The sequence below is a fragment of the Phodopus roborovskii genome, unplaced genomic scaffold, assembly GCF_943737965.1.
Source record: "Phodopus roborovskii unplaced genomic scaffold, PHOROB, whole genome shotgun sequence".
Classification (NCBI taxonomy): domain Eukaryota; kingdom Metazoa; phylum Chordata; class Mammalia; order Rodentia; family Cricetidae; genus Phodopus; species Phodopus roborovskii.
This window is the reverse complement of record NW_026125059.1, coordinates 20201720-20214186: the sequence shown is the minus strand read 5'-3', so window position 1 is coordinate 20214186 and position 12467 is coordinate 20201720. Positions and strand designations below refer to the sequence as shown.

Sequence of the window (12467 nt, the reverse complement as noted above, 5' to 3'; positions counted from 1 at the left end):
ACAAAAGCTTTCAACTACATTTCATAGGGTACATTTGATTTGAGTAGCAGTTTAATTAACCAGACTATGAACATGTTATGGTTACAAATATTCTGTTTTCTTTAAAGTTTGGAGGTGTGAGTGTTCTTTGTATGCCTTGTGCTGGTCCAGAGCTTGGGGAATACCAGGGAAGAAGGCAGACAAGGACAGTGAAGTGAACAAGACACTTTGAAATGATATGGACACAGTTAAGTATAATAGAGCTCTAGGGTAGGATATCCTCTAGGCATTGTGGGTAAGGAAATGAATTTGAGAACCTAAGGTGGAAGTAATCATGGCATCTTAAGAGGAACAGGATGAAAGCCAGTGTTTGATATGTTTGATATGGTGATATGTTTGATATGTTTGATATGGTGAGCCAAGTGAGATGTAGCCCCAGATGAGATCAGAGAGAGGTAGAAAGTGACCAGTTACATATTCCCTGAGAGTCTATTCTGATAGGATGTCAGTGAGGAATTGTAAACCAGGGAATGAAACAATTCCCATAGACATTATATAGTACCCTTCTTTTAAAAAGCTTGTATTCATTCGTATATATGTGTAACAGCTAAAAAAGAGGCCATGAATTTAAAAGGGAGTTGGGAGTATAAGAGAGAGTTTTGAGAGAGGAAAAGGAAATGGTATAATTATTTCAAAAAATAAAAAAATTTAAAAAGGGGAAATATCTAAAGCCCAGATAAAATTAAAGAGAAATAGCATTTATCTAGGATTTTGTTTTCTTGGTCAATCTATTTGTTAATTGTGTTGCCATTGATAGTTCATGAAAAGTTTAACCATTTATAAAATAATGAGTACTTGGCAAAAGTTGTACCAAAAGAAAAAAAAAAAAGCTCAGTATATTAGGAGATGTATCTCTTTTTGTCCAACTACTCTAATGTGTGATAAGGCAATATGTATATATCTTCTCATTACAATGTAGAGATTTTTAAAAAATTTTAAAAGCTTGTGTAAGATTGAATAATTGACTCAGGGTAAAAGCCAGACTAGCTGAATCAGCAAGCTCTAGGTACAATTGATCCTGTCTCCACATTGTAATGTGGGGAACAATTAAGGAAAGCACCTAATGTCAACCTTGTATATAAACATGTGTGTGAACACACACATACATGTACTTGAATTGCTCGCACACACACAGGCATACTGTGTGTGTGTGTGTGTGTGTGTGTGTGTGTGTGTGTAAAAGGCTTGTGTGGAGAATGGGTTGTGAAGGGCAAGAAGCCTGGTGTTGGCCAAGATGAGGTCAGTTAAGATATTTGCAGTGAGAAGGCTATCTTTATTTATTAAGTGCTTATACTGTAGATGGTGTCTTCTCCCCTATAAAATTTACACCGTGTGTTGTAATTACGTGGGAGCTGGTAGTGAGAGAGGAGAGAAATGTAGGTGTAAGTAGACGGCTGATGGTACTGTTTACTGAACTGAAGTTGAGGGAAGATTTGATGGAGGAAATGATTTTTGTTTTAGTTTGACCATGTTAAGTTTGAGATGGCTGGTTAGGTGTTCTAAGAGGAAATTATTGGATAGATACATGGGTAAAGTAGTTTAAAATTCATAGAGAGTTTTATATTTTTTGCTAATATATATATATATATATATATATATATATATATATATGGGCACTTTTCCTGCATGTATGCCTGTGTACCACATATGTGCCTAGTATTCACAGAGACCACACAGGGCATCAGATCCCCTGGAACTGGAGTTAAAGGCCGTTGTGAGCTGCCATGTGGGTGCTGAGAATGGAATCTGGGTCCTCTGAAAGAGCAGCCAGTGCTGTTAACTGCTGAACTATTTCTCCAGCACTCCACCCCCATGCAATTCCTTAAAAATTTTTAAAAATTACATTTGCATGTGTCTGTGCATGTGCTACAGCAAACATGTGGAGGTCAGAGGACAATTTTCGGAAGGCAATTCACTCCTTCCATCATGTGGGTCCCAGGGATTGAACTCTGAGATTTCAGACTCTGTGGCACTTACCTTTACCCACTGAGCCATCTTTTCTGATCCTAGACTTAACTTCTTCAGAGGTAAATCAGGAGTTTTTCCAAATACATGGTACTTCTTTGTTGTTTGTGTGTCTATGTACTTCTAGATGGGTAACCTCCTAGGAGGACCCATGGCTGTGATTTGCTACACCTAGGGCTACAGGCAATCAGCAAAGGGGAAAGGTGGTGTATGGGCAATTGTGACAGCAGGTATGGAATTCATTCTGATGGGAAGAGACTCAGCTGAGATTTGTGGAAGGCACCTCTGCCATTATTCTTGCAAAGTAAGCATTCATTCATGCAGAACCATGTTGTCTACACAGTTGAGACACAAACCACCACTTAACTGCTGATCCACCTCTCTAGCCTTGTCAGTTCTTTTCTGGACAATTATGAAGACATTTTCTGTTCCAGCTTTGCATGAGGTGTTGTGGGAAGAGCTGACAATTTACAAGAAAGGATTCTACTTCTACTAGGTCTACCACAGACTTGTTATATATGGGATCAGAGTAATGTACAAATTAAGACCAAGTATAAAATACACACAAGCACACACATAAAAAAGGGTATGTACATACATACATACATACATACATATATATATATATTCAAAGAAATATCATTGAAGCACAGGAAGGACCGTTGCCAAGGCTAGCTTTGCAAGAGCTTAGGTGTCCAGCTGACTCTTGAAGGAACAGTTCTGTGTGAGCGTACTATACGTATGACTTGGTCAGATTATTTTTGTTTGTCTTTGTTTCGCTTTTTGTTTTTAAAAATTTATTTATTTATTTATTATGTATTATGTATTATGACAGTATTCTGTCAGCATGTATCTCTGCAAGCCAGAAGGGCACCAGATCTCATTACAGATGGTTGCAAACCATCATGTGGTTGCTGGTCTTTGGAAGACCAACTAGTGTTCTTAACTGGTGAGCCATCTCTCCAGTCTCAGCTTGGTTGGTTTTGGACATCTGTATGAGAAGAGTGCACATAGGTTGAATTTATAATTAGAACTAAAATATGTATTAAACATTCTACATACATTCTCATTGTATGGGCAATTATTTCCCCCCAGCCCCCCTTGCTTAATAGCAAATATCTCTATGAGTTTGATGTCAGCCTGGTCTATAGAGTGAGTGCCAGGACAGGCTCACAAACAATACAGAGAAACCCTGTCTCAAAAAACAAACAAAAAAAAATTACTTTTTCAACTAGATATTTCTCATATATACATTATTTATTTTTTAATTTGGATACAGGTCTTCATGTAGCTTAGGCTGGCCTCAAAGTAGTTGTGTAGCCACGAGCTGATCCTCTTGCCTTCACCCCTTGAGTTCTGGGGTTACAGGCATGCTCCAGTTTATGCAGAGTTAGGGCTTGAACTCAGGGCTTTGTACTTGTTAGCCAAGCACTGCAAATGAACTACATTTCCAGCCTCCAGGATCTTCAATTTAGACTAAAATCTGTGTAACCTGGAAAGGTAGTCAGTCCTGTTTTTTCTCTTCTTCTAGCTATATCTGATTCTGGGTGCTAAAATGACTTCTGTTTCACTGGAGTGACTTATTCCAAAACCAGTTAGTTTAGTTAATTTGTGACTTGAATGACTTTGGAGAAAAGTTAGAAGTCAAATGTTTTATATAGAATTTAAAAAAAATTTTTTTTTAATTTCAAAAAAAGATTCAGCCAGCATGGTCTTTGTGGAAGGAAAAATAAGCCTCTCTGTCCAGAAATTGCATTTATATGGAATAAGTAAACAACTATTCTGTATGGCACGTGAGAGATAGGTTCTATAGGACAAAATGAAGTTGGGCAGGAGGTGTTAGTTACTGTGGGTACTAGGGAGTGCTCCTAAGGAGGAGAGTGGGGTAGAGAGCCATGGGGCAAAGCTGAGATCAGGGTCTAAGCCCGAGGACCAGAGTAGGTAGGTGAGGCTGAAAAGGCCTTGAGGGCTTTGTAAGGATGCTGTCTGTTCTGAGAAGAATGGAAAGAAACCAGAAATGCCTTCCCACAGTGGCTAGAATTGCACTATTAAAACTGGAGTAGGCTGTAGGGGGATGCTTCTGGAAGCTGAAAGAGCGATAATAAGGCTGTTGGAGAAGACCTGTTGGAAATGGCTGCTGCTTGGGCCAGGTTGCTGACAGAGAAAGGAGCGAGAGTAACTCATTTCTGAGTGTCTTGCTTATAGCTGAGCTCTTTAAGATGTAGCAGAAGCATTTCCCTGTTTTCCTAGGGCTTACTTCTGACTTGAAAAAAGTATATACGTTTTCTGACTTAGTAGTTTGACCTCAGTTTAGTTGACTTGCTACTAGTCATTCATTTGTAAGTAGGACATCTGGCCAGACCAGGCTGAACATTAGCATAGCATTGCAGAAGTGTTATCAGCGGTAACAGTGGGTAGAGTTGCCATCTCAGTTAAATTGGGTATTTTTGAAGCTCTTAGTGAAGACGTTTGACTTGGCCTCTATGATGTGGGGGTCTTTTCTTTTGGCATAGTCTTGTATGTCTGAGACTGGCCTCAAACTCACTGTGTAGCTGAGGATGGATGACCTTGTACTTCTGGTCTTTACCTCCCCACCGTTGGGATCATAGACATTATTATCCATGCTTAGCTTTTATGCTGTTGGGGATTGAATCCAGGGCTGGATGAACATGTCAACTAAGCTACATCTCCAACCCAAGGTCTCCCTTATTTAATAGTTACATTTTAATTTAATTTATTTGGAGAGAGGCATGGCCCACTCAAGGGAGACAGGAACCTTTCCTATGTGGTCCTGAGTATGGAAATGATGTTGTTAGTCTTGGAGGCAAGCATTTTTGTTTGCTGAGCCATCTTGTGAGCCCTAAGGTGACCCTTCTTAAGGTGCTCAGTGTTAAGATGTTGGCTTTTATGCATTCTCACTAAACAGAGTACACAGGAGCCTACAGGTGGCAGGCAGGGGGCCTGGGTCTCTTCAGAAAGTCTCCTGCTCATCTGCTGCCAATACATTGCGTGTGTAAGAGGATTAATGCTGTGTCAGCTGTATACTGTTTCAAGAGCAACATACTGGGAAAACAATTACCTAATGTTTTCTTTCAGATATAACTTAAAAAGGACTGCATATTTCCAGTGTGTTCCAGGATTATCCATTAGATATATGAGTGTGAACAGGGAACTCAGGGTTAGTTCAGTGTTAAAGTCATTGTGAAGTAGTTAAGGTTGAAACACTTTTAGTACATATATGTATGCATGTAGAGGTGTTGGTGTATTAATGTAGTGAATTTAAACATTTGCTTTTAAAACCTTTAAGGTTTGGCTAATTTTAATTTCTAGTGTATGTCTATGACTATTTAAATCGATAAATTTCTGAAAAGGCAAGTTGTCACAATTGATACGGTCAATTTTGTTTTGTTTTTGTTTGTTAAAATTAGTCATATAGGCTTTTTTCCTATTCCCTCCATTTTTCTAAGGGAAAAAAGATCCCTCGGGTTATGGGATGCTTCTTCCCCGCTCTCCATGGGAGGAATGTAGTTCTGTCAAGATTTGGGAGTCCAAGTAGCCCAGGGTATACCACATTCTTGTTTTAAGTATGTAAATATTACGGCAATTGTTGATTTTGTTTTTTAGTAGATCTGTCCTAATTAAAAACAAAAACTTAAGCTGTATCTTTTCATTTTTTCTGGGCAGAGAGGCAGATGAAGGCTGTAAAAAACCTTTAGAAAGATTGCTGAACATCTGGCAAGAACGAAGTGTATATGGCGGCGAGTTCATACAGCAGCTGAAGCTGTCTATGGAGGACTCCAAGAGCCCTCCCCCCAAAGGTAGAAACACCACCACATGTTTACTGCTCTTGGTCTTTACTCCTCCCAGTCTCATATGAAAAGCTGCAGTGGGGGCTGCTATGGCTGCTGTGGTCCACCAGCCGCTTTATGACTCTTCAGAGCGAGATGATCCTGAGCGATGGTGAGAATTTATTCAGTGCTCGCAGTGGGCATGCCTGGTTCTTGTGCTCATGCTGCCATGCTCTCTCTCCCTCACTTCCTGTGTATTCTTTTGGCCCTCCTTGCTCTTCGGGCACTGTCCTCGCACAGGGAAAGGAACAACCAAGTTCTTTAGAATTGTGGTTGACTAAGGAATACCTCGTCCTGGCCCTGACATTGACCACAGTATGGCCTTGGATAAGTTCCTTGCCCTTTTAGAACTTGGTTTTATTAATATTAAATCTAGTTTTGTATACTTTTATGATTTCAGTTTATTGTCTATTATTGTCTATATTGATTTGGGTCTTTACTGAGCCCAGGGTATCCTTGGGAAGTATGTTACTTCTTTCTCTAGAGAATAAGTTCACATTTGATTTTTTTTTTTTTCTGTCTCTGGTTAGTTGTGTTCACTCTATAGACCAGGCTGGCCTCAAACTCACAACCTGCCTCTGCCTCCTGAGTGCTGGGACTAAAGGCATGCACCACCACCACCTGGCTATTGTGGGTTACTTTTAGTTGGCATGACAAGCTCCTGAGCTGTCACTCTGATCTGATTCCGTTTATACTTACTGCTAAGGATCAAGGCAAGGCCGAGTAGTCACCATATTGAGGAGGCTTTCTGGTGTGAACTAGTCCACTTGGAGATTCTTCTGGTCCATGCCCTCATGATGGTCCTGGTTCTTTGGCGGGCTGAGTTTGTGAGTGTCCCTCTAGATGCTTTGCTGGCCCCTTTTCTCTGCACTCATCACAGCACGTCTTTCCACCACTTGTGGTAATGCATTCCCCAAGAATGCTGCTCCGGCTCCCGTGTCTTCCTTGCTGTGGGCCATGTAAGCCATCTCCCCTTTGCTCTGTGGTGCTGTATGCACACCTCTGTGTCAGACCTCCCAGGATTAGCCTGGTGACAGTAACATGTCTTCAACCCTTTATTTGTACTTTCTACAGTCTGTTCCAGTTCTAAAATTACATATACTTTACAGTAAACTGGAAGAGACTGTCTAAGAAAGTGTTTTTAGGCTTTGGGCCATTGTTTTACTTAGAACTGTTAAAAAGTGCTTTGAAAAGAAAGCTGTTTTCTGCCTTGGGTTCCAGTAGTGACAGCATTGTGGCCTTTGGAAGTCTAACTGTAGTTTGGGGGAAATGTGCCTGTCTTAGAATTCTTTTGGTAGACAGTGCCTGGGACAAGTAGGAGAGCACTTGCCTTAAAGGAAGCTTGAAGCCGCTGTTTGAATGTCTGTTCAGGCATTGCTACATATGTGTTGGGCAGTGCTAGATGCTTTGGAGAAGAGCACAGGGGAGTGAGAAAAAAATTGCACACCACAAGCAGCAGTCACAGATGTGGCTGTGTTGGGAATGGCTCCTTTGGGGTTTGGCATTTTTTTTTTAACAGGCCAGTAGTGACGTGCTGGTGTCAGTTACTGTCTAAAGATTGTTTCTCTTCCCCTTCATCCTTTTAAAGACAGACACTCAATAGGCTCCCTGGGTGTGTTAGTTACGGCAGCTCACGCTTGTGTTCTCAGGACCTGGATGATCAAAGCCATTTGCTACCATTCTTTCACACACCCTTGACTTCCCCAGAGGCTCATTTCCAAATTTGAATAGCTCATTCATATTGCACTATTGATTTATGGCTAATTCATTATCTTCAGGCAACTTGTAGACTCTACCTTTACAATAAATTTCTTTTGGAACTTTTTTAAAAAAGGTTTTTGTTTATTTTTATTTATTTTATTAATTAAGTTTTATTTATGTGTATATGAACTAGAGTTACAGATAGCTGTGAGCTGCCATGTGGTTAAAAGGAACAGAACTTGAGTCTTCTGCAAGAACAGTCAGTGTTCTTAACCACTGAGCTATCTGGTCAGTGCCACAACAATGTGAATTTTATTTTGATCTTATATTCATATTCTGGTGGCCACTCCTTTCACGTGGCACTTTTAACACTGTAGTGGCTGAGGGCATGGGGGTGGTCATAACACATAGCACAGTTAAGCAGCTACTGCGCACTGAATACTGTTGGGTACTTCATATGTAAGTCAGATGCAAGTGGGTTTTCCACTTAACAGTACATCAGTCTTTGCTTTGCAAGTCTACAAAATGACCATGTAAATTGAAACTGTGCAAAAAGAACTTAATAATCCATGTAGAAAAGTGCAGTTCTGTGCCCCCCCTTTTCTTTCCTTCGTTTTTAAAACACTGACTACAAATATATAGTGAAAAGAAAAAGACAGTAAAACAGGTTTTTTTTTTTTTTTTTTTTTTTTTTTTTTTTTTGGCACATTCCTGCAGTCCCAGGACTCAGGAGACAGAGACAGGAGAATTGTTACTTTGAGACCAGTCTGGGCTACCTTGAGATTTGAAGACCAGCTTGAACTGCATGACAAGACCCTGTTTCAATAAACCATTGTCTAAGATGAAGCTGAACAAGGGCCAGACTTAAAATTCCATTCTAAGAACTAGAAAAAAACAGAAAGGAGAAATATTGAAATAAAGTAACTTTCATTGTAAGAAGTGTATCAAGTAGTTTGAACAGTCTTGCCTTTGGTGTTTTAAAACTGAGAGAGTTCTTTTTTAGTTTTAATATTTTTCGAAGACTGGGCATTAGACAGAGCTTCATGTGTATCAGATAAGTGTTCTGCCTCTGCGCTAGCATCCTCTACCCTTTTATTTTATTTTATTTTATTTTGAGGCAGAGTTTTTGCTGTGTAGTCCTGGCTGGCTTGAATTCTCAATCCCTATCTCAGCCTCTGTCTGGCTGAGATTGCATTATTTGTCACTACATACTCTCTGAAAGTTTCTTTAGTGTGAAGTGTTCTTGTGGGGTCACTTCCACCATCACCCTCTTTCTTCACTTTTGCTGCTAATTTGGCATCACTAGGCCCCCTATGCGGCGTTAGCCTCACAGCATCACTAGGCCTGCCTGTGCAGTGTTAGCCTCACAGCATCACTAGGCTCTCCTGTGCAGTGTTAGCCTCATAGCATCACTAGGCCTGCCTGTGCAGTGTTAGCCTTACAGCATCACTAGCCACCCTGCAATGTTAGCCTCACAGCCTTACAGCATCACTAGGCCTGCCTGTGCAGCATCAGCCTTACTCAAGCTCTTACTTCTCATCTCCTCTTAGTGCTATTCAGACTCAGTTGCACCATGGCTTTCGGTGTAGCTTCTTTGTTGTGCTTTCACTTTTATGGCCAAGTCTCTACTTATTATTTTCATGAAATGTCATATAATATCTTTCACTGAGAAATGGGATGACACAGCTATCCACTCTCCTGTCCTTGTGGGCTGAGGAACTGATACACTGTGACTGTCACTGACAGACATGGCAGAAAGGAATTGATTGTGATTTGGGAACTGAAATATTAGAGAAATCACTTCATCCCAGGACTCAGAGTTAATATACTTGGCAGTGAAACCTGAAATGTGCTGCTGGGAACTGGTATCATTTCACTAAACTGAGAGCTGTCCTCCATTGTAGCAGTATACAAAACAGGGACAGCCTCTGTCTGTCATAAATGTTTTCTCCCTTCCACCCAACAAACACAACTATAAGAAAAAAAAATTACAATTCATGCTATTGACTGGCCTTCCTGTCTAACATAGCTAATTAATGAGTAGAATAGAAAACAGGGGCTGCATCCTTGGTTCCAGAAGAGATGTAAGTGAATGTATATGCACCTTCATGCTGAGTTACCCTGTATGTGCAACAAGTTTCGAGGCAGGTACCTGGGACCCCCTTTTTGACAGATAAAGGTACTTGTGCTTAGTTGTTTGTGTACAGTGGAAAAAGTATGGGCTTTGGTGTTGTGCCAGGAAGTTGTTTAACCTCCCTGGATCCTTTTCTGCTTGTAATGGAATGTTCTGTCAGAGTTGTTGAAAAGATGAAGGTAAAGAAACCATCACAATGCTCTGCACATACTTGGTATCCAATATTTCTTTTAAATGCAGATTTATCATTTAGATTCATTTCCCCAGTTGTTTGTGCTTGTTTTGTGTTGCCCAATGTGATGCAATAGGAATGATTTTAGAATTAACACATCTATCATAGTCACATAAAAGCACAGGGGACAGATAATAAAGAATGTAACTTGCCAGCCTCAAAAGTAGTTAATTCTAGAATGAAAACTTAAATAATTTCTTTCAGTAGAATCAATCATGGTCTCAGTAATAGTATTTTCTTTTTTTATTTTACATTAAAATTAGGTTTATTCTGTTTTTAAAGAAAGAGTTTGCAGGGTATTTGTACTTCAAATCTTTGACAGTTTTATTGATGAATTTGTCCCACTTATTTATTTCCTAAAATGATCCTTGGAAAGCATAAAGCTGTTTCATGTGCAGTGTGTTCTCTGTTCCCCTCATACATGTTGCTTTACTTCATTGTATTGCTTCATGTTTCTTACCATTTTACTGTCTCTTCTTTTGAAGGAATGAAGTTTCTAACTATGGTAGCTTAGAACATACCAGTTTTAGATGCTTTCCATAGCATTTTCTTGGATTCGAAGAGTTCATCTGAGATGACAGACTGGGAACTTCTTTGTCTCTTCAATAATATAAGGAATTACACCAATTTAAAATAATTAGCAACAAAGTCGGCATGAAGCCATCTCTGAAACTGAGCACTCTACCCTACCCCCACCCCGACTTTGCCTGTGGTCATTGTACAGAGCTTATGGATGCTTATGCAGGACATGCAGCTCACGTTTGTCACATTATCTTCCTAGCAACAGAAGAGAAGAAGTCTCTGAAACGAACTTTTCAGCAGATACAAGAGGAGGAAGATGATGACTACCCTGGAAGTTATTCTCCCCAAGATCCTTCCGCAGGCCCCCTCTTGGTATGTGGCCCTGACACAAAATGACTCTAGGTGACCTCTAATTGAAGATGATGGCCACGAGGTGGCGCTTGTTACCAGTAGTGTGGCTTGTCAAAGGGCAGTGAGTACAATAGCTCACCCAGAACTTCTCAGACATCTGACTTCACCCTGCCTTTCATAGGATGACTTTACAATGGGTTTGTTTTATAAAGTATTTGGAATTGATTGTGTCTCCTAAAAGTGAAAAAATATTCTTTAGAAGCAGATGTATATGGTATGATAGAGATATTCTGAATCACTTTGCTGTGCCTATTGCTAATAACATTGTCATTTATAAGCAAACAGCTTATTACTATCAAAGGACAGTCTTGTAATTGCCAATAGTAAATTTACTGCACTATAGCCTCTGTTGAAAGTATTGCAATAGGAAGTTAGTATTTATGAGTACATTTACCTTAGATAACCCCCTTATGAAACTGGTTTGATTTGGTTCATCATTTACTATCAAAGAAAATGAGCCAAAAAACCCAAAACAAACAAACAAACAAACAAAAAACAGATTAAGTAGCATTTAAGTAACTTGCCAAGTATCTTTTTTTAAATTAATTTATTATTTTTCTTATTTTACATATTGATCCCAGTTCCCTCTCTCCCTCCTTCTCTTCCACCTTCCCGTGCCCCCTGACTGTCCTTCCATTTCATCCTCCCCACTCCTCATGTAGGGTAATGACTTCCAGGAGGGGTCATCTAAATCTGTCAAGTCATTTGAAGTAGACACTAGGCCCTCCCTCCTGCCTCTAGGTTAAGGGAGTATCCCTCCATGGGAATGTGCTCCCAAAGTCCTTTTGTGCACCAGGGATAAATCCTGGTTCCACTGTCCGAGGTCCCTTAGACTGCCCAGGCCTTCTAACTGAGACCCATATTCAGGGGGTCTGAGTTGGTCCAATGCTGGATTCCCAGCTATCAGTCTGGGGGCCCATTAGCTCCTTCTTGTTCAGGTCAGCTGTCTCTGTGGGTTTCTGTAGCCTGGTCTTGTCCTCCTTCTCTGCATTTGGATTCCAGTTTGGCTCAGTGTTTAGCTGTGGGTGTCTGCTTCTGTTTCCATCAGCTACTATATAAGGTGGATAAGTTAGTCATCAATCTCATTATCAGGAAAGGAAGGGCATTTATGGTAGCCTTTCCACTGTTGCTCAAGTTGTTAGTTGGGGTCAGTCTTGTAGGTTTCTGGACATTTCTCTAGAGTCAGTTTTCTCTTGAAACATATAATGGCTCCCTCTTTTATGTTCCCCCCCCCCCCTCTGTCCCCTATTCCTCCCCTGACTCAATCTTCATAGTCCCACATGCTTTCCTCTCCTCCTCTTTCTCCTAGCCTCCTCTCCACTCACTGCCCCCCCCTGCCCCCCGCAACTCCCAATATGCTCAGGAGATCTTGTTCCTTTCAAGGCCCTTCTGTGAGGGACCTTATATGAATCTCTTAGAATCCTCCTTGTATCCTAGTTTCTCTGACTTGCCAAGTATCTTAATTTGAATTTGGATCTGTCATAATTCAGAGTCCATGCCCCCCTTTTTTTGTTTGTTTTGTTTTCAGTGTTTAGAGTTAGGAGTCTTACTGTGTAATGCCAGCTGGCCTTAAATGTGACATCTTCCTGTTATGGCAGTTTACACCCGGATTTAT

General features: G+C 40.4%; 1 protein-coding gene across 2 annotated transcripts in view; it reads left to right on the top strand.

Annotated features, from left to right (window-relative positions):
• The window catches only part of Rprd1b (regulation of nuclear pre-mRNA domain containing 1B), a 48730-nt gene that overhangs the window by 9563 nt on the left and 26700 nt on the right, over positions 1–12467 (top strand). For both annotated transcript variants that reach the window (XM_051187614.1, XM_051187620.1), the window contains exons 3-4: positions 5689–5822; positions 10701–10813. In XM_051187614.1, the coding sequence (XP_051043571.1) occupies positions 5689–5822; positions 10701–10813 (247 nt within the window). The remainder of the gene's footprint in view (positions 1–5688; positions 5823–10700; positions 10814–12467) is intronic.